The 20318-nt window shown below is 53.0% G+C and overlaps 1 protein-coding gene across 1 annotated transcript in view; it reads left to right on the top strand.

Annotated features, from left to right (window-relative positions):
• Positions 1 to 16893, top strand: part of RBM19 (RNA binding motif protein 19) — a 70094-nt gene extending 53201 nt beyond the window's left edge. Inside the window, exons 23-24 of the mRNA XM_054392751.1 lie at positions 9040 to 9160; positions 16802 to 16893. Coding sequence (XP_054248726.1) covers positions 9040 to 9160; positions 16802 to 16893 — 213 coding nt within the window. The remainder of the gene's footprint in view (positions 1 to 9039; positions 9161 to 16801) is intronic.
• The last annotated feature ends 3425 nt before the right edge of the window (positions 16894 to 20318 follow it).

Below are 20318 nucleotides of genomic sequence, written 5' to 3'. Positions count from 1 at the left end.
TTGGCTGGAGGTTCAGGAACAGGCTGGACCAGGTGTGGTCTCTCCTGCACTGGGCAGAAGAGGGTCCTCAGCCCTACTTTAAGCTGCTGTGTGGGCAGTGCCATCACCAGAACAGTGTGGATTTCATCCCCACTGCTGCCTGCTAGCAGTTCACACAGGATCTGGAAGAGGAATGGTTGTGGGCACAAGCCAAGTGAAGAGGCCACGTGGCTCCACTGGCTCCCTGAGACTCCAAATTTTCCAGACACTGAGTAGAGATGAAGGGGAGAGGAGGAGGAGGAGGGGGCAAGCATAGCCTGTGTTTATGGGTTTAGACAGGATTCATTGATCTGGGATCACAAGGGACTATTAGATCATCCCTCCCAGCCTGACCTCCTGTACAACACAGTCCATAGAGTTTCTTTGTTAGTCCTTTATTGATCCTAATTCAAACTTCCTGCTGCCCAGCATTTGTCCTCCCCTTGGAGCCAGCTTGCTGGGCAGTGTGGGGTGCAGTGAGCCCCCCGGGAGCACAGGCTCACCCTCCCTGTCCCATGAGCTGTGGCTCTGCTCAAACCCCAGCTCTGGGCAGCTTCACTTTAACCCCTGCTTCACCCCAGAGTTGTTTAGGTTCTGCTCCTGGGTTTTGAATGGATCTTTTCCTAAGGGTGCTTCAGGCATTTGATGGAGAGGTGCGTACAGGGACCTGGCTGCTTCTTCACTGCTGCTTGGCCACCAGGTTAGGGGTGAATGAGACAGCACCCACCTTTATGCTTGGCTTTTGAAGGGGAAAAAAAAGCAATTTGCTGTGAGGGTGCTGGAGTCCTGGAGCAGGCTGTCCAGAGAGGTTGTGGAGTCTCCTTGTCTGGAGAGATTCCAAACTAGGCCATTCTGTGATTCTATGATGTTATGCCTTCTTCCCCTTTTCCCTTCGCCTTCTTCCCCTTTTCCCTTCGCCTTCCTCCCCTTTTCCCTTCGCCTTCTTCCCCTTTTCCCTTCGCCTTCCTCCCCTTTTCCCTTCGCCTTCCTCCCCTTTTCCCTTCGCCTTCTTCCCCTTTTCCCTTCGCCTTCTTCCCCTTTTCCCTTCGCCTTCTTCCCCTTTTCCCTTCGCCTTCTTCCCCTTTTCCCTTCGCCTTCCTCCCCTTTTCCCTTCGCCTTCCTCCCCTTTTCCCTTCGCCTTCCTCCCCTTTTCCCTTCGCCTTCCTCCCCTTTTCCCTTCGCCTTCCTCCCCTTTTCCCTTCGCCTTCCTCCCCTTTTCCCTTCGCCTTCCTCCCCTTTTCCCTTCGCCTTCCTCCCCTTTTCCCTTCGCCTTCCTCCCCTTTTCCCTTCGCCTTCTTCCCCTTTTCCCTTCGCCTTCTTCCCCTTTTCCCTTCGCCTTCTTCCCCTTTTCCCTTCGCCTTCCTCCCCTTTTCCCTTCGCCTTCCTCCCCTTTTCCCTTCGCCTTCCTCCCCTTTTCCCTTCGCCTTCCTCCCCTTTTCCCTTCGCCTTCCTCCCCTTTTCCCTTCGCCTTCCTCCCCTTTTCCCTTCGCCTTCCTCCCCTTTTCCCTTCGCCTTCCTCCCCTTTTCCCTTCGCCTTCCTCCCCTTTTCCCTTCGCCTTCCTCCCCTTTTCCCTTCGCCTTCTTCCCCTTTTCCCTTCGCCTTCCTCCCCTTTTCCCTTCGCCTTCCTCCCCTTTTCCCTTCGCCTTCCTCCCCTTTTCCCTTCGCCTTCCTCCCCTTTTCCCTTCGCCTTCCTCCCCTTTTCCCTTCGCCTTCCTCCCCTTTTCCCTTCGCCTTCCTCCCCTTTTCCCTTCGCCTTCCTCCCCTTTTCCCTTCGCCTTCCTCCCCTTTTCCCTTCGCCTTCCTCCCCTTTTCCCTTCGCCTTCCTCCCCTTTTCCCTTCGCCTTCCTCCCCTTTTCCCTTCGCCTTCCTCCCCTTTTCCCTTCGCCTTCCTCCCCTTTTCCCTTCGCCTTCCTCCCCTTTTCCCTTCGCCTTCCTCCCCTTTTCCCTTCGCCTTCCTCCCCTTTTCCCTTCGCCTTCCTCCCCTTTTCCCTTCGCCTTCCTCCCTTTTCCCTTCGCCTTCCTCCCCTTTTCCCTTCGCCTTCCTCCCCTTTTCCCTTCGCCTTCCTCCCCTTTTCCCTTCGCCTTCCTCCCCTTTTCCCTTCGCCTTCCTCCCCTTTTCCCTTCGCCTTCCTCCCCTTTTCCCTTCGCCTTCCTCCCCTTTTCCCTTCGCCTTCCTCCCCTTTTCCCTTCGCCTTCCTCCCTTTTCCCTTCGCCTTCCTCCCCTTTTCCCTTCGCCTTCCTCCCCTTTTCCCTTCGCCTTCCTCCCCTTTTCCCTTCGCCTTCCTCCCCTTTTCCCTTCGCCTTCCTCCCTTTTCCCTTCGCCTTCCTCCCCTTTTCCCTTCGCCTTCCTCCCCTTTTCCCTTCGCCTTCCTCCCCTTTTCCCTTCGCCTTCCTCCCCTTTTCCCTTCGCCTTCCTCCCCTTTTCCCTTCGCCTTCCTCCCCTTTTCCCTTCGCCTTCCTCCCTTTTCCTTCGCCTTCCTCCCTTTTCCCTTCGCCTTCCTCCCCTTTTCCCTTCGCCTTCCTCCCCTTTTCCTTCGCCTTCCTCCCCTTTTCCCTTCGCCTTCCTCCCCTTTTCCCTTCGCCTTCCTCCCCTTTTCCCTTCGCCTTCCTCCCCTTTTCCCTTCGCCTTCCTCCCCTTTTCCCTTCGCCTTCCTCCCCTTTTCCCTTCGCCTTCCTCCCTTTTCCCTTCGCCTTCCTCCCCTTTTCCCTTCGCCTTCCTCCCCTTTTCCCTTCGCCTTCCTCCCCTTTTCCCTTCGCCTTCCTCCCCTTTTCCCTTCGCCTCCCTCCCCTTTTCCCTTCGCCTCCCTCCCCTTTTCCCTTCGCCTCCCTCCCCTTTTCCCTTCGCCTCCCTCCCCTTTTCCCTTCGCCTCCCTCCCCTTTTCCCTTCGCCTCCCTCCCCTTTTCCCTTCGCCTCCCTCCCCTTTTCCCTTCGCCTCCCTCCCCTTTTCCCTTCGCCTCCCTCCCCTTTTCCCTTCGCCTCCCTCCCCTTTTCCCTTCGCCTCCCTCCCCTTTTCCCTTCGCCTCCCTCCCCTTTTCCCTTCGCCTCCCTCCCCTTTTCCCTTCGCCTCCCTCCCCTTTTCCCTTCGCCTCCCTCCCCTTTTCCCTTTTCCTTCTTCCTTCCTCATAACATCATAGAATCACAGAATGGCCTAGATTGGAAGGGACCTTAGAGATATCTACTCCAACCTCCCCACCAAGGGCAGGGATGCCTCTCAGCTAGGCTCAGCTGGTCCAAGCCTCATCCAGCCTGGCCTTGAGCACCTCCAGGGAGGAGGCATCCACAGACTCCCTGGGCAACCTGTTCCAGAGCCTCACCACCTTTGTACTGAAGATCATCTTCCTAAGGTCCAGTCTAACCCTACTCTCCCTCAGCTTCAAACCTTTTCCCTTTGTCCTATTGCTAGATACCCTTATGAGAAGTCCTCTTTCCTCCTTCCTCCTTCCTCCTCTGCCTCTCTGAGGGACTGAATTGTCTCACAAGTGGCACATCAGGCACACTCCATTGTGTGTGTTGTGTGTTGATGGATGGGATCCTGAATATTGTCAACAGGGGCATCATTGCTGCAAGGTGAAATGAGAGAGGAGGGAAGTGGGGCTGGAGACCTCCAAGCTGACTAGCTGTGGCCATCAATAGCTGGCTGGAAATCACTTAGAATTGTCTTAGCAAAGGTGGTGGCTTTGTAGTGGAATGCTTAGGGTGGGATTTGTTGGGCATTTCAAGCTGTGACCTCCTGTTCTTGTCTTCTCTGAGCAGTGCTGGCTGCTGGGTCAGTGTATGTGATGATTTTTCTAAAGCCAGAACAGAGAGGACAGTATCACAGAAGGGGAGGGGTTGGAAGGGATCTTTGGAGATCATTGAGTCCCAACCCCCTGCCAGGGCAGGTTCACCTAGAGAAGGTCACACAGGAGCATGGCCATGCCCAAGGCACACTCATAGAATCATGGAATAGAATCATAGAATCAGCAAGGTTGGGAAAGACCTCAGAGGTCATCAAGTCCAACCTATCAGCCAGCACCTCATGACTAACTAAACCATGGCTTCATGACCCATGTCCAATCCTGTTTTGAACACCTCCAGGGATGGTGACTCCACCACCTCCCTGGGCAGCACATTCCAGATCACTCTTTCTGGGAAGAACTTGCTCCTCACCTCCAGCCTAAACTTCCCCTGGCACAGCTTGAGACTGTGTCCTCTTGTTCTGGTGCTGGTTGCCTGGGAGAAGAGACCAACCCCCTCCTGGCTACAACCTCCCTTCAGGTAGTTGTAGACAGCAATGAGGTCTCCCCTGAGCCTCCTCTTCTCCAGGCTAAACAGTCCCAGCTCCCTCAGCCTCTCCTCATAGGGCTTGTGCTCAAGGCCTCTCCCCAGCCTCGTTGCCCTTCTCTGGGCACCTTCAAGTGTCTCAATATCCTTCTTAAATTGAGGAGCCCAGAACTGGGCACAGTTCTCATCAGGCAGCTTTGCCTGCAGGGGAAGTGACTTCCTCTAGATATCTGAGGGCTGGGTGTCAGCAGGTCTCGTTTTGGTGGTGCCCAGTAACAGGACAAGGGACAACAGGTATAAGCTGGAACACAGGAGGTTGTACCTCAACATGAGGTGAAACTGGAGCCCTGCAGCAGGCTGCCCAGAGAGGTTGTGGAGTCTCCTTCTCTGGAGACTTTCAAAACCTGCCTGGATGTGTTCCTGTGTGACCTGCCCTGGGTGATCCTGCTTCGGCAGAGGGGTTGGACTGGATGATCTCCAGAGGTCCCTTCCAACCCCTAACCTTCTGAGATTCCAGGCAGGCCACAAGATGCTGCTGATAGTAGCATCTTCTCCCTCTCCTCTGTCCCCATCAGGTGCAACCTCCTCTAAGTAATCCTGCTCTGGCAGGGAGGTTGGACTCAATGATCTCCAAGGGATCCTTCCAACCCCTACCACTCTGTGACCTGCTCATCCTTCAGAGCCCCACGCTTGGCTTTCCCACAGTGATGTCTGCAGCCAGGGCTGTCTCTTGGGTCATTTGACAGCTCCCAGGGTGATGGATGGACCTCCATCAGCTGAAATTAGCAGCCCTCACTCTTCTTTGTCAGGAGCATTTAGCAGCTCCCAGCAGGCAGAGGTGCAAAGCCAGGGAAGGGGGAGGCACTCCTGTCACAGGCAGCAACAGGAGGGACAAAGTGACAGTCACAAAGAGGGCTTGTGTGCTGCTGATCAAGCCTTTGGTTTTACCTCTCCAGTGCCAGCTGACCACTACCTGGGAGTGCATGGAATTTAGGGGATGAGAAGGGGAGCTTTGATCTGCTGGCAACAGCAAATGAAGCCCAGCTGAGGAAGCATTAACTATTTGCCACGGTTCCTGGTGTTCCCAGTGCAGAATTGTTGTGGGGTTGTTTTGATTTTTCAACTATTAACTGTGAGCAGAGTTTCCACTTCTTTCCCCCTCCTCCCTCCATCCCCCCTTATTGATATAAAAATACATCTGGTCTCCAAGTAGAAATTACCCATCTGGGAAAGACAGCCAAGCCTTTGGAAATGCACAGACACAGAAGGAAAAAAAATCCTTGTGTGCAGCTGGCATCGCAGAGAGCACCCTCAGCTGGGACTGCTTCTTGCCAGGAAAGGAAATTTATCAATCTCCTAATGTTGTTGACCCTTTGTCCCTCTAATGGCTCCAGCCTGGAGGCTCTTAGGCTTGAGGATTTAATAGGGCAAGGGGGACTCTGCAGGCAGAGCAGCACTGTCCTCCAAATTAATCCAGCATTTAGGGATGGAGCTGTAGCACCCGGGGGTGACCAATGCAATGGTCCAGTCTCTTGATCTCTGCCTTCCCAGTGCCCTGGAGCAGCAGGTTCTGCTCCAAAGCAGCATCTGTCCTGTCCCTGCAGCCTGGATGTGAGTTTTTCAGCCACCTCTTCATTCTGAAATTTCCCCACAAAGATCTTTAAGCTGCTGTTGCAGCCTCTCCCCTTCCTCTCACTGCTTTTCCTTGCTCTGTTCACCTCTCCATCCACCACCTGAGGTCCTGCTGCACTGAGCCAGCATGCTAAGCTCAGACCAAACTGCAAAATCGTGCCATGGAGAAGGACCTTGGAGTCCTGGTGGACAGTAAGTTATCCAGGGGGCAGAAGTGTGCCCTTGTGGCCAAGAGGGCAAATGTTATCCTGGGATGCATTAAGGAGAGTGTGGCCAGCAGGTCAAGGGGGATTCTCCTCCCCCTTTATTTGGTGAGGCCACATCTGGAGTGTTGTGTCCAGTTCAAGAGGGACAGGGAGCTACTGGAGAGTGTCCAACAGAGGCTGGAAGGATGGTGAAGGGACTGGGACATGTGATGAGGAAAGGCTGAGAGACCTGGGGCTGTTTAGCCTAGAGAAGACTGAGAGGGAATCTTATGACTACTTATAAATATCTGAAGGGTGGGTGTCAAGAAGAAAAGGCCAGGCTCTTTTCAGTGGTGTCCTGTGATGGGACAAGGGGCAGCAGGCACAAACAGGAGCCCAGGAGGTTCCACCTGAACAGGAGGAAAAATTTCTTTACTGTGAGGGTGCTGGAGCCCTGCAGCAGGCTGCCCAGAGAGGTTGTGGAGTCTCCTTCTCTGGGGGCTTTGAAAACCTTCTGTGTGACCTGCCCTAAGTGATCCTGCTCATTTTGGGAGTGTGTTTGGCTGGGAAGGGTCCATTTCACCTGGCTGTTGGCAGATGTGGCTCTGCCATGGGGTTTCCTCCATACACCACAACTTGATGGCAGCATCTTTGAATGGAGCAAAACCAGAAGTGGGTAGATTCAGACTGGATGTTAGGAAGGAGTTTTACACCATGAGGGTGGTGAGACACTGGAACAGGTTGCCCAGGGAGGTGGTAGAAGCCTCATCCCTGTTTTTAAGGCCAGGCTGGATGTGGCTCTGAGCAACCTGATCTAATGTGAGGTGTCCCTGCCCATGGCAGGGGGCTTGGACCTGGCTGATCCTTGAGGTCCCTTCCAACCCTGACAATTCTATGATCTTGCTCCATGACCACAAAACTAGAGGGTGCCTGAGTGGCTGCATGTGCCTGGCAAGGTGTGGAAGCAATCCTGCAGCCAGGAAGACATAGCAGAGCAAGTGGCTCAGAGGAGGAGAGCCCAGCAAGCAGCACACGTTGTGCCATGATGGTGAACACGCTGAGACCTGCTGCGTGGCACAGCCAGCATCCTGGGGCTGTTTGCTCACTTCCAACCTTCCTCTTCCTTCTGCTGTGGGAAGTGAGAAATTAAAAAGTATAAATTAACAAATGAGACCCAAGGATTAGAGCAGCAGTTGTTTACCAGGCTTTGGAAACAGCTCTTGGTGCCAATGTAAACAACCATCCCGCAGTCCCTCCTGCCACCTCCCTCCCCACCCCCCCAAGTGGTTGTTTAAGCCAACACATTGCTCTGCTAATTGGATACCATTCCAAGTGAAAACAGACCTTTAAAACAACAGCAGCAGCAGCAAAGCAGAACAGCTGGAGCTGCAAATAGCAGCAGCCAGGCTTGCAGCCCTTCACAGGGGGCTGTGCCCCCCAGAAATGTGCCATCCAGATGGATCTAGATAGGCTTGGAGGAGAAGTGGGCTCAGGAGAACCTCATGAGCTTCCAGAAGGTGAAGTGCAAGGTCCTGCACCTAGGTCAGGGCAATCTTCAGTATCAGTTCAGGCTGGGGGATGATGATGAGATTGAGAGCAGCCATGCTTTCAGGAAAGGATCTGGGGGTACTGGTGGATAAGAAGCTGGACATGAGCCAGCAATGGCCACTCACAGCCCAGAAGGCCAATGGCAGCCTGGGCTGCATCAAAAGAAACGTGGCCAGAGATGGAGAGAGGGGATCCTGCCCCTCTGCTCTGCTGAGACCTCACCTGCAGTGCTGTGTCTGGGACCTTCAACACAAGAGACATATGGACCTGCTGGAGAGGGTCCAGAGGAGCTGGAGCAGGTGGTCAGAGGGCTGGAGCACCTCTGCTATGGGGACAGGCTGAGAGACTTGGGGCTGTTCATCCTGGACAGGATAAACTCCATGCTGCACTGCCCATGGGGACCTCACTTTGTAGCTGACCCACCTCAATGCTGCCCCAAATCTCCACATCCTTTCCAGGCTGCAGCTTTCCCAGCTCAGGTGTGGCCCCAGGGTGATGCAACCAGCCCTGAGCTGCTCACCATGCTGGATCTCAGGTATTTGCTCTGCTGGGAGAACACTGAAGATAAATGAGCAAGTCAGAGCCACTGATGGAGATGAATCCTGCCCCATCAGAGCCAAGTGCTCCAAGTAGGATGTCCTCTGGTAGCTTTTTAGATTCAGGGCAGAGGGAGGGACATCTTTAGAATCATAGAATCAGTCAGGGTTGGAAGGGACCACAAGGATCAGCCAGTTCCAGCCCCCCTGCCATGGGCAGGGACACCTCACACTACATCAGACTGGCCACAGCCTCATCCAGCCTGGCTGCAAACACCTCCAGGGATGGGGCCTCAACCACCTCCCTGGACAACCCATTCCAGGCTCTCACCACTCTCCTGGGGAAGAACTTCTTCCTCACATCCAGCCTGAATCTCCCCACTTCCAGCTTTGTTCCATTCCCCCCAGTCCTATCACTCCCTGACAGCCTAAGAAGTCCCTCCCCAGCTTTCTTGTAGCCCCCTTCAGATACTGGAAGGCCACAAGAAGGTCACCTCAGAGCCTTCTCTTCTCCAGACTGAACAGCCCCAACTCTTTCAGTCTCTCCTCATAGGAGAGGTGCTCCAGCCCTCTGCTCATCCTGGTGGCCCTTCTCTGGACACCTTCCAGCATGTCCAGATCCCTCTTGTAATAGGGGCTCCAGAACTGGATGCAGTACTCCAGGTGGGGTCTCAGCAGAGCTGAGCAGAGGGGGAGAATCCCCTCCCTTGCCCTGCTGGCCACACTTCTCTTGATGCAGCCCAGGCTCCGGTTGGCTTTCTGGGCTGCTAGTGCTTTACCTCGTGCCAGCCTGGTTCTATTTTCTCCCTGACTGTGGTGCTTTTGTTTTTCTTTCCCTCTCTCTGGATGCTGCAGAAAGCCTTCAACGCCCTGTGCCACAGCACACATCTGTACGGCCGGAGGCTGGTCCTGGAGTGGGCAGACACCGAGGAGACAGTGGAGGCCCTGAGAAGGAAAACAGCAGATCATTTCCACGGTAACATAGCAGCATCCTTCTGGCCTGTCCATGCAGCTGGCACCATCCCAGCTGGCACAGGCTGCCAGTCCGTGCCCGCCCTTTCCCTGGCTTTCTGGAGCTGGCAGGTAGATGCTGGCTGCAGGCACGGGGTGGGGGGAAGCAGGAGGCATCCAGGCCATGGCTTTGTCTGAGCTGGCAGGTAGATGCTGGCTGCAGGCACGGGGTGGGGGGAAGCAGGAGGCATCCAGGCCATGGCTTTGTCTGACAGCTCAGCTTGTGAGTTGGTTAACTCTCCGTGTGCTGGCACTGCTGAGGCACCTCCATGCCAGCTGCGATGCTTCTGCTCCTTCCAATTGCACCTCAGGGTGCTTCCAAGTTGGGGACAGGCTCTGTGCACACAGATTAGAGAGGACAAACTATTTGGCCCTGGGTTGAGACGTGGAGAGGGCTGTTTGGCTGAGGTCCCCAAGAATGACAGCTCGGCAGATAACAGCACTGCAGGCTGCTATTGACAGCCATCGACAGGCACAACTGCATTGCTTGGCAAATATTTATGTAGGAAGGGCTCCCCTGGGCTGCAGGGCTGAGCTGGAGATCAATGTTCTTCCTCCTCCATCTCCTTCCAGCCTCTCCCCTCCATCACACACACCCCCATTGCCTGGGGGTTGGCATCATAAGAACTTCTGGGGCTGAACATCACAGTCCTCCACGATGGGAGAGCATGAGAGGCCTCATGGTCATGAAATAGTCTGTGCAGAGTTGATTATTATGGGTTGGAGAAGCTGCAGTGTGGTGGTGGGAAGGACTGAGAGTGTGGAAGGACCAGAGGGGTGTGGAGCAAGGGGAGATGTGCTGGCAGTCACAGGCTGATCTCCAAGCAGGAGAGCAGAAGGAGCGCAGCAGTGCTGGGAGTGATTGTGCCCACCCAGAACCCAGCACTGGAGTCAGAGACACATCAGGCTTGGTCACAGCAATCTGGTGGAGAAGGCAGCAGGTGTGGTGTTTCATGCTCCCCATTTCAGGATCTCCTTTCTGTCTCTCTCCTCTGCTCAGTCTAGGGGGAAAGAATAATCCTGGCTTTATGATAGCTGCAGACTGCAGCAGATGCTGGCTGCTGCCTCCGAGCTCAGTCACTTCCCTGTTTCCCCCAAGCTTAGCTTGCTTCCCAGTTTTTCTCTATTTGCTCCAGCCTGCTTGTCCAAGGTCTTTCTCCCCAGAGTGGGGACTCTAGGAAAGCAGCAGAAGAGCCTTTTGATCTCCCAGGAGGGAACCAGCCTTGGAGCTGTGGTGACTGCAGGGGCTTGGCTGAAAAGCAGGAGCAAGGTTCTCACTTCCCCTCTTTAGGGACTGGAGGAAGGCAGCATCCATTGCTCCAGCACATCTTGAGGGGAGAGAAATGACTTCCAGTGACTTCAGCCCTGCCTGGTACACACATGTGTCCTTGGCTGCAAAGCTGCTGGTAGCTAATCCTGCAGCAGATCCATCTGCCAGGAGCAGATCTCCATCACAAAGCCCATCTGGGGCACACCAGTGGGCACTGGAAGCTGGTTGGTGCCTAGGGCCAGGTCTCAGCCTCTCTGCACCATGCTGCCAGGCTGGAGATCCATGGGTGGGATTTGACTTGCTTGGGAAGTGCCCTCTCCTGATTTCATACAATTCCAGGCTGCTTAGAGTTGGAAAGGACCTTTAAAGCTCATCTAGTCCAATCCCCCTGCAGTAAGCAGGGTCATCTGCAACCAGAGCAGGTTGCTCAGAGCCCCAGCCACCTGACCTGGAATAGTTCCAGGGATAAAGCATCTCTGACCTCTCTGGGCAACCTGGGCCAGGCTCTCACCACACTCACAAAAATTTCCTTCCTTCTCTTTAATCTGAATCTCCCTTTTTTTTTTTTTAGTTTACACTCACCACCCTTTGTACTGTCACAGCAGGCTCTGCTAAAAGGTCTGTCTCCATCTTTCTTTTCACCCCCTTACCCCCTTTAAGCACTGAAAGGCCACCAGCAAGTCTTCCTGGAGCCTTCTCTTCTTCAGGCTGAAACAAGCCTAACTCTCAGTCTGGCCTCCCAGCATTGCTGTGGCCTCCTCTGGCCCTGCTCCAACAGGTCCATGCCTCTGCTGTGCTGAGGACTCCAGAGCTGGCCCCAGGTCCAGTGGGACAGCACAGTGACCTGCACTCCAGTGGGCTTGATGGCAAGTTGGACTTGAGCAGTGAGCTCATCATGCTCCATCTCACTGCCATCACACAGATTTCTGCATCTCCAGCTTTGAAAGAGCCACCTTGATCTTTCAGCCTGCTGTCCTGAGTGGCAGCAGCCAAAATCCCCTCACCCAGCAGCCCCAGCATCAGCCCTGTCCATCCAAGGATGGATAGGGAAATCATTTGTAAAGTCTAGACCTGGGCTGCCAGATGCAGGTCCCACCACTGCCTGCTCTCTGCTGCAATCAGGCACCTGATTTCTTAGACACCACTGCCTGGGGTTTGGCTCCCAGTTGCCAGGGCTCATTTTGCTGTTGTTAGGTTAAAAGAGAGGTTTGGTCTCCTCAAGCTTTTCTCGGTGCAGGCGTTTTTCACAGCAATCAAGCCACTTGTGAGCCATCTTCTCAACAGGCCCTAATAGAGGAAATTGTGCCAGGTTGGAGATGAGGAAAAAAATCTTTGCTGCAGCAGTGGTCAGGGACTAGAACAGGCTGCCCAGGGAGGTGTTGGAGTCACCATCTCTGGAGGTGTTCGAGAAATAGGTGTGTGGCATATTAAGGGCACAGATCCCCCCCCTGACATAGGTGGCTTACCAAACCTCTCAAAACAGGTGGCCTTGGCACTCTGGGACATGGTTTAATGGCCATGGTGGTGTTGGGTTGATGGTTGAAAGAGGTCTTTCCCAACCCAAATGCTTCTATGAGTCTCTGATTCCAGAAATCCCAGCACCCTGCAGCTGAATTTCCCAGCCCCGTGGTGAGGAGCAGACCTGGATCTACGCCCCGTGAAGTGGGGCTAGCATCCAGCCCTGCACATCTCCTCCACCCCCACAGTCACATACCTGCAGGCCACACAACCTCTCTGGCTAGCTCTTTCCACCCCTCACTGCATGCTTTCTGGTGGGACTCCACACCAAGCAGCCTGCCTGGGGGGGCAGGTTTCAGAGCGAGGCGGCGATGCCCTCGGCGCAGCCGCGCTCCCGCTCTGCCGGGAGCTCCCAGGCCGTGCAGGGAAGGTGCCTGCTCCCAATCCAGCTAAATTGCTATTGACTTGTGTTCTCTGTGCTTCACAAACACCACCACCAGCGGGGCTGCAGCTCTCCTGCCAGGAATAACTTGGGAAACCAGCTGTGCTGGGCTGGTTTTTTTCCTGCTCTTTCCCATCGATCAAAGAATTAAATTGACAGATGGGGAATTTCTGCACCAGACGCGGGAAGGGGGAAGGAATGAGTTGGGGGGGGGCGGGGGGAGCTGGTTGGTAGGAAGGATGAAGTGGAAAAAGCAGGATGTGTGAGGAGGGGTCTGGTTTGTGTTTTAGAGCGTTTCCAGCAGGCCTCCCACTGTCAACAGAGGGCTGTGGGTGAGTGTGAAGCAGCAATCCCCCCAGCATGGCTCTCCCCTGGGTACTGACAGTGATTTGCTGGAAGGAGAAAATTTGCAGGACCCCATCCTCATACCCTCCTTAGCAAGGTGGAAAAAGTCTTCCCCATCCCATTCTTTACAGTTAGGCTGGTGAGACAGGTTGCCCAGGGAGGTTGTGGATGTCCCCTCCCTGGAGGTGTTCAAGGCCAGGTTGGATGAAGCCTTGAGCAGCCTGGGCTAGTGGAAGGTGTTCATGCCCATGGCAGGGGGGTTAGAACCAGATGATCTTTAAGGTCCCTTCCAACCCAAACCATTGTAAGAATCTGTGAAACTAAGAATCTATGAATCCTATTAGTCTAAGAATCTAAGTATCTGTGAATCTAAGAATTTGAGAATCTATGAATCTAAGAATCTGAGAATCTAGGACTCTGTGAATCTAAGAATCTATTAATCTATTAATCTAAGAATCTGAGGATCTGTGAATCTATTAATCTAAGAAACTAAGGATCTGTGAATCTAAGAATCTATGAATCTGTGAATCTATGGGTTTATTAATCTAAGAATCTGAGGATCTGTGAATCTGAGAATCTATGACTCTGTGATCTAAGAATCTATGATCTGAGAATCTATGAATCTGTGAATCCAAGAATCTGAATCTATTAATCTAAGAATCTGAGGATCTGTGAATCTAAGGATCTATGAATCTATGAATCTGTGAATTTATGAATCTAAGAATCTGAGGATCTGTGAATCTAAGAATCTAAGGATCTGTAAATCTAAGAATCTGAGAATCTATGACTGTGAATCTTAAGAATCTATGAATCTAAGAATCTGTGAACCTAAGAACCTATGAATCCATTAATCTAAGAATCTGAGGATCTGTGAATCTAAGAATCTATGAATCTATGAATCTGAGAATCTATGAATCTATGAACCTATGAAACTAAGGATCAGAGAATCTATGAATCCCTTTCCCCATCCCCACCTTTCCTTTGACCACAGCCCCTCAAACGACTTCTTTTTTGCCCCTCGGCTGTATCACAGCCCTACTACCCTCACTTCTCAGCTTTGGGGATTCCTTTTTTTTTTTCCTTTTTTTTTTTTTTTTTTTTTTTTTTTGGGTAGATTCTTCTCTCTCTGTCTCTCTCTCTTTTTTTATTCCCCTCTTTCAGAGAGCATCTGTAACTAATGCAAACACATGCCGTAGCCCGCGAGTAAAAGCCTGCAGGATTAGCGTGGCATCCGCAACCCTGCCACGTTCTAATCCCGTGGTAATCCCCCTCCCAGCCCACCCCTGCTGGCTTTGCCTATTGTTTAAAGGAAGCAAATGGGATCCTTAACGGCCAAACCTTAACCAGCTTGGAGCAGCAGAAAGGAAGTTGAACCAATTCCTTTCCCCACCCTCCTGCCTTGGGTTTCCCCCTCCTGCTTCTGTTGTCGGGTTGGGGTTTTTTTGCCTTCTCGTTAAGCGGATGGGGAAATGCTCTCAGCGCTGCTGCTGCTGGATCTGGAGTGTGCTGCAGAGGTTCCTGGAATGGTTTGGGTTGGAAGGGATCTGAAAGATCAGCTAGTTCCAACCCCCACTCCTTGCAAGGACACCTCCCACTAGACCAGGCTGCTCAAGGCCTCAAGAAATCTCACCTCCAATCGCAGCTGAACCCCCAGATCAGAGCAGAAAGTGCTCAGTGCCGCAGAACCACCACCCAGACTCAGATCAACCTCAGGTTAAAAAAGAAACCTCCAGCCACACATCCTGGACTGCCACATCATGCTTGTTGGCATGATGGAATCACAGAATGGTTTGGGTTAGAAGGGACCTTAAAGACCATCTAGTTCCACCCCTGCTGCCATGGGCAGGGACACCTTCCTCTAGACCAGGTTGCTCATCCAGCCTGGCCCTGAACACCTCCAGGGAGGGGACATCCATGACCCCTCTGGACAACCTGTTCAGTGCCTCACCAGATTTGGGAGCTGAGACCATAAATGGCAACATGTTAGATGCCACTTCCAAACCATGAGCACAAAGCTGGCTGTGGGGAGCAAGGAGCTGGGAAGGCAGAGTAAAAAAAGGAGAACCACCAAGCTGGCACCTCCAGGGTGAGTCCTCTCTTGTGTGTTTGGTGATAGGATGAGAGGAAATTGTGCCAGGGGAGGTTTAGGTTGGAGATGAGGAAAAGTTTCTTTGCTGCAAGAGTGGTCAGGCATTGGAACAGGCTGCCCAGGGAGGTGCTGGAGCCACTGTGCCTGGAGGTGTTCAAGAAACCTGTGGCCACAGGACCTGAGGACATGGTATAATGGCCATGGTGGTGTTGGGTTTATGGTTGGACTTGATGATCTTAGAAGGCTTTTCCAACTCTAATCCTGTGGTTCTATGATTTGAACTGGCAAGAGCTGCTGGAGGGTCTTGAAGAGGCACCTTGCATCCCCCAAATCTCCCCTTGTGCTTGGTGAGGTGAGGGCCACCAGCACCCCCATCCCCACAGCCCCTGGCAGGGAGGCAGGCAGGTTCTGGCACTCTGTCAAGGAATTAATTGAAAAATAAAATCATTAGATGGGAACTCCAGAAATGCAAAATTGTTTGGGGGGGGAGGGGTGGGGTTGGGGGGAGAGAGAGGAGATGGCAGGGGGGGAGGTGGGGGGGGGAGCAATGTGAGCTTTTGTCAGGTTAATTTCTTCTGTATTGATGTTTTGTGACATTTACTTGTTGTTTATCTCCCGCAGCAGCTGTAATACTAAAAGAAAATGCACAGCTTGTTCCATTTATTTATTTTACACCTTTTTCTTTAGTCCTGTGCTGTGTTTGTTTGTTTGAGAAACCCAGCGAGGCTTTTGATGTCTGAAAGCAGGATTTAAACAGCTGTTCTCCATGTGCTGCTCGCAAGCCAAAGCCGCTGGCTGGGGAGAGAGAGCAGAGGAGGGGGAGTGGGGAAGGGGGGGGGGGGGTGGGGCTGTGCCACTGCTCTCCTGAGAGGCCACTTCTTGCCCAGCAGTGCTGACATCAGCCTCAGCACAGGGACCAAATGGCTTTGTCACCGCTGGTGCCCGGTGGTGATGTGGGGTCGGGATGCTTGCTTGGCTACAAGGGAGCCCCTGGGGGTTTCTTGGCCTCCCACAGGCTGGCTGGAGCTGTAAAATCATAGAATTGTTGGGGTTGGAAAAGCCCTCAAAGATCAATAAATCCAACCTTCCACCCAGCACCACCACAGCCACTGAACTCTCTCCCCGAGTGCCATGGCCACAGGTTTCTTGAACACCTCCAGGCACGGTGACTCCACCACCTCCCTGGGCAGCCTGTTCCAGTGCCTGACCAGTGCAGCCTTGGGCAGGGATGGGTGCATAGTGCTGTGCCCCATGACAGTGCTGGGGGCTCACAGGACAGTGCTGTGGGTGTGGGGCAGGAGAAGCAAAGCAGGGATGTCCCTGCCCAGCTGCAAGGGGAGAGGAAGCCTCCTGCCTTCTCCAGTTGATAACTGAGGTGGGAGCTGTGGGCTGGGCTGTGGGGGCAGGCAGTGATCTTACATCTGAGCAAGGATGATGAGGGGAAGCTGTGGATGTCCTTTCCCTGGAGGTGTGCAAGCCCAGGTTGGCCAAGGCCTTGAGCACCCTGGAGGAGTAGAAGGTGTCCCTGCCCATGGCAGGGAGGTTACAGTTAAGGTGATCTTTAAGGTCCCTTCCAACCCTAACCACTCTATAAATATCTTTTGGTGGGGCTGTGTCCTGCTGAGGACCTTCTGGAACCAAGGCTGGTGTCTAGGTTGGTCTTGAGACCCCTCCTAGGCAGGGGATGGATGAATGGTGGTCAGTGGGAAGGTTCAGGATCACCAGTGAGCCTGTTTGGATGCTGGGGCCATTTGCTTCCTGCAGAGCCTTTGAGCCAAGCCATGGGTGGCAGGGGTGGAGGCACACCTCAGCCATGGTGCCCTGCTGGGGCCTGGCTGGTGAGGAGTTGTAATGATAGGTCAGGAGCTTCACTCAGGAGAGCTTTGAGGAGTGCTGGAAGCAGCAGCAGATGAGCTGAAGATGGTTGCACATGGGCCTGGGTTGTAATCATTGTTTTTCTTCTTCTCCTGCATCCTCTTCACTACCACCCTGGGCTGGACAGACTCCCCAAAGAAAAGGAAAAGATCAGAGATATTGAGTGAGATCCTGGAGCATCTGGAAGAGGAGGAGAGCAACAAAGATGAGGCCATGTAGCAGCCACCTGGCATCTGCTGAGGTGGGTACCAGGGCAGTGGGGCTGTGGTGGGTGCAGCTGTTCCTAAAGGTCAAAATGCCTTGGGCTGCTGCAAGGTTGGCAGTGCCAGGAGGAGGAGAAGTTGCCCCTGTGAAGGCTCAGAAGCCTCCAAGCCTTCATCCCCGCTTCTGCTTCTCTTTCCCATCACCCTGCAGGCTCATAGCTGTGGTCTCAGAGGGTCCAGCCCAGCTTTGGGCTGGGTTTAGGCTCCATGTTGCAGTGAGATCAGGCACTGCCTGTGTCTCTGTGTGCTCCTCAGCCAGGGCAGCCAGCAGAGCTGCTGCTGCAGCAGAAAGTGCTGGCAGGTCAGCAATGGGCCCTGGCTGTGGTCAGGGGAGAAGAGATGGGCTGGCAGAAAGCCCAAACACTCATCTGGAGACCACCCTGCAGCTGCCACCACCAAGCAGGTATTTTGGCAAAGGACTTTTCCCTGCTAGCACCTGCAGCCTTCATTCCCTCCAAGGGCACCAGGCACCCTGAGGTCTAGGTCATGCCATCTTGAGTTCTGGCTGGCATCACTCCTCCTTGGTGTGTGGCATCTGGAGACTGGAGAGTGCAGGATGGCAGAGGCTGGCAGAAGAGGGCCAGGATTAAACAGCTTCCTGTGGTCAAACACCACAGTTTGGGCAGCCCCACAGTTTCTTTGGAGACTGCCTCACAAACCCTGTGTGGGTTCAGGAGGGGTGAGACAGCCTCATGGATCAAACTGAAGTGTGTCTGTGGCCATGGTGGGTGCTGGTTTGCTGGCTGGAAGCATGTTCACCAGCCACATCATCCAGAGACTCCTAGGGGAGTCAGGTGGGACACCAGGGAGGCTCCTAGGTCCCTCTGAACTGCAATTCTGAAACCTCTGCCCCCCCTTTTCCATCCATGGAGGGTCTCCCCACCCACCTCCATGGTGATGAAGCCCTGTCTTGTGCTGAGGAATTCATGCAGTGCCAAGAGGGACAGGTGCCTCCTGCTGGTGTGGTACCCATGGGGAGGTAGCTTGGGGCACTGGGCTGATAGATCCTTCCTGCTGGAGAAGTCCTTGTTGTGCTTTCTCCAGCCAGGCTGCATTTGCTCAGCACCACCAAGGGAATGATTTTGACCCATTCTGGCTCCCATGGGATTGTTCAATCTGGAGAAGAGGAGGCTGAGTGGAGACCTCATTGCTCTCTACAACTCCTGAAAGGAGATTGCAGTGAGGTGGGGCTTGGTTTCTTCTCCCTAGTGTCAGGTGATAGAAGGAGAGGAAATGGCCTCATGTTGCAGCAGGGGAGATTCAGGCTGGAGATGAGGAAAAATTTCTTTGCTGTAGGAGTGGTCAGGGGTTGGAACAGGCTGCCCAGGGAGGTGGTGGAGTCCCCATCCCTGGAGGTGCTCAAGACAGCTGTGGCCATGGCACTGTAGGAGATGGTTTGCTGGCCATGCTGGTGGTAGGTTGGCAGTTGGCCTCAATGATCTCAGAGGGCTTCTCCACCTCTAATATTTCCATGATGCTATGACTGAATTGAAGCAAAGCTTTGCAGATTGGGGTTGGATTTTCCTGGGTTGTTTTTATTGTTTGTTTGGTTTTTTTTGTTTTTTTGTTCAATCCTGGTTAGCTGAGGTGGGAGTTGGGGATTTTTTTTTTTGGTTGGGTTTTTTTTTTTTTTCTTTCCCCTCCTCTCTCTTCCTTCATTGTCTTTTTGTGGTGGGGCAGGTTCCTTGCTGAGCATCTCTGAGGTCTGCAGCAGCGACGAAAAGGATTAAGGCAAGCAGAGCATGTAGGCTTTAGAGAACAGAGCAGAGTTTGGTTTCAACATCTAATTCAATTTGTTCTGCCCAGATTGAAATATGAAATGGTTGCCAGTCAAATGTTCAAAGAGGGGAGGGGAGGGAAGTTAAAAAAAAAAAAAAAAAAGGAGGAAAGAAGAGAAGGGAAGCCTTCTCCAATTTAAATTTTAATGAAAATTAATTTAACCCTTTTGATATGTTTTAAAATATTCTTGCCCAGGCTGGAAAACATTCATCAGGGTGCTGCTTTTTTTATTTTTTTTTTTAATATCTATTCCATACCTTCAAATATAATGAAGATTTTTTTTTTCTTCTTTTTCTTCTTTTCCCCTTAATGATACTTATCTTGTGGAGCAGTTTGACAGTGGTTAAGGGTTTTTTTTCCTTTTTTTTTCATTTTTTTCCTTGTTTTCTTTTTTTTTTGTTTTTTTTCTTTTTTTCCTTTTTTTCTTTTTTTTTTGTTTTTTTTTTTTTTTTTTCCCAGGCAATTTGGTATCGAGGAAATCTGTTTGATGTGTTGAGAGTGGAGTGGGGAGAGGGGGAAAGGGGTGGGGGGGAAGCTGTGTATGTGTACACAGATAGCTCTGTTCCCCCCTCTGTGTTCCTTAGGAAAGTGCTGATCACAGCTCTGGAGAACAGTTTGAGTCAGTTCCTTGTGCTCCAATTTCTTTTGGTGCCTACACCTTTGCACCCCCCCCCCAAAAAAAAGATAGCAGCAGGTTTAGGAGGGATTCTCTGGAAGTGAGCAGCTAAGGAGCTGGAATTGCAGCAGAGCCCTAAGGAGGTCTGTAGGAAATTGAGTGCTCCTCACTGCCTTGTTGGTTTCTTTCCCCCCAGTCTGAAACAATCCTAATGAGAAAATAATGCAAACTCTGACCTGGCCATGTAGTTGCTGGAATTGTTCAGCCTGGAAAAAAGAAGACTCCAGGGGGACCTTACAGCTGCTTTCCAATACCTGAAGGGATCCTACAGGAAGGCTGGAGGGTGTCTAGCAGCAGGACATGCTTCAGGAGGGTGTCTAGCAGCAGGACATGCTTCAGCATCTTGTCAGTGCCATGGGCAGTGGCATTGAGTGCACCCTCAGCAGGTTTGCTGCTGACACCAAGCTGTGTGATGCAGCAGACAGGCTGGAGGGAAGGGATCCATCCAGAGGGACCTGGACAGGCTGGAGAGCTGGGCACAAGCCAGCCTCAGGAGGTTCAACAAGACCAAGTGCAAGGTCCTGCAGCTGGGTCCAGGCAATCCCAAGCACAAATCCAGGCTGGGTAGGGACTGGCTGGAGAGCAGCCTTGAGGAGAGGGACTTGGGGGTGCTGGGGGATGAGAAGCTCAACAGGAGCTGTCAATGTGCACTTGCAGCCCAGAGAGCCAAGCAGATCCTGGGCTGCATCAAGAGAAGTGTGGCCAGCAGGGCAAGGGAGGGGATTCTCCCCCTCTGCTCAGCTCTGCTGAGACCACACCTGGAGTACTGCATCCAGTTCTGGAGCCCCTATTACAAGAGGGATCTGGACATGCTGGAAGGTGTCCAGAGAAGGGCCACCAGGATGAGCAGAGGGCTGGAGCACCTCTCCTGTGAGGACAGACTGAAAGAGTTGGGGCTGTTCAGTCTGGAGAAGAGAAGGCTCCGA

The sequence above is a fragment of the Indicator indicator genome, chromosome 26 (genome assembly GCF_027791375.1).
Source record: "Indicator indicator isolate 239-I01 chromosome 26, UM_Iind_1.1, whole genome shotgun sequence".
NCBI lineage: Eukaryota > Metazoa > Chordata > Aves > Piciformes > Indicatoridae > Indicator > Indicator indicator.
This window is presented reverse-complemented; position numbering and strand designations above follow the sequence as displayed.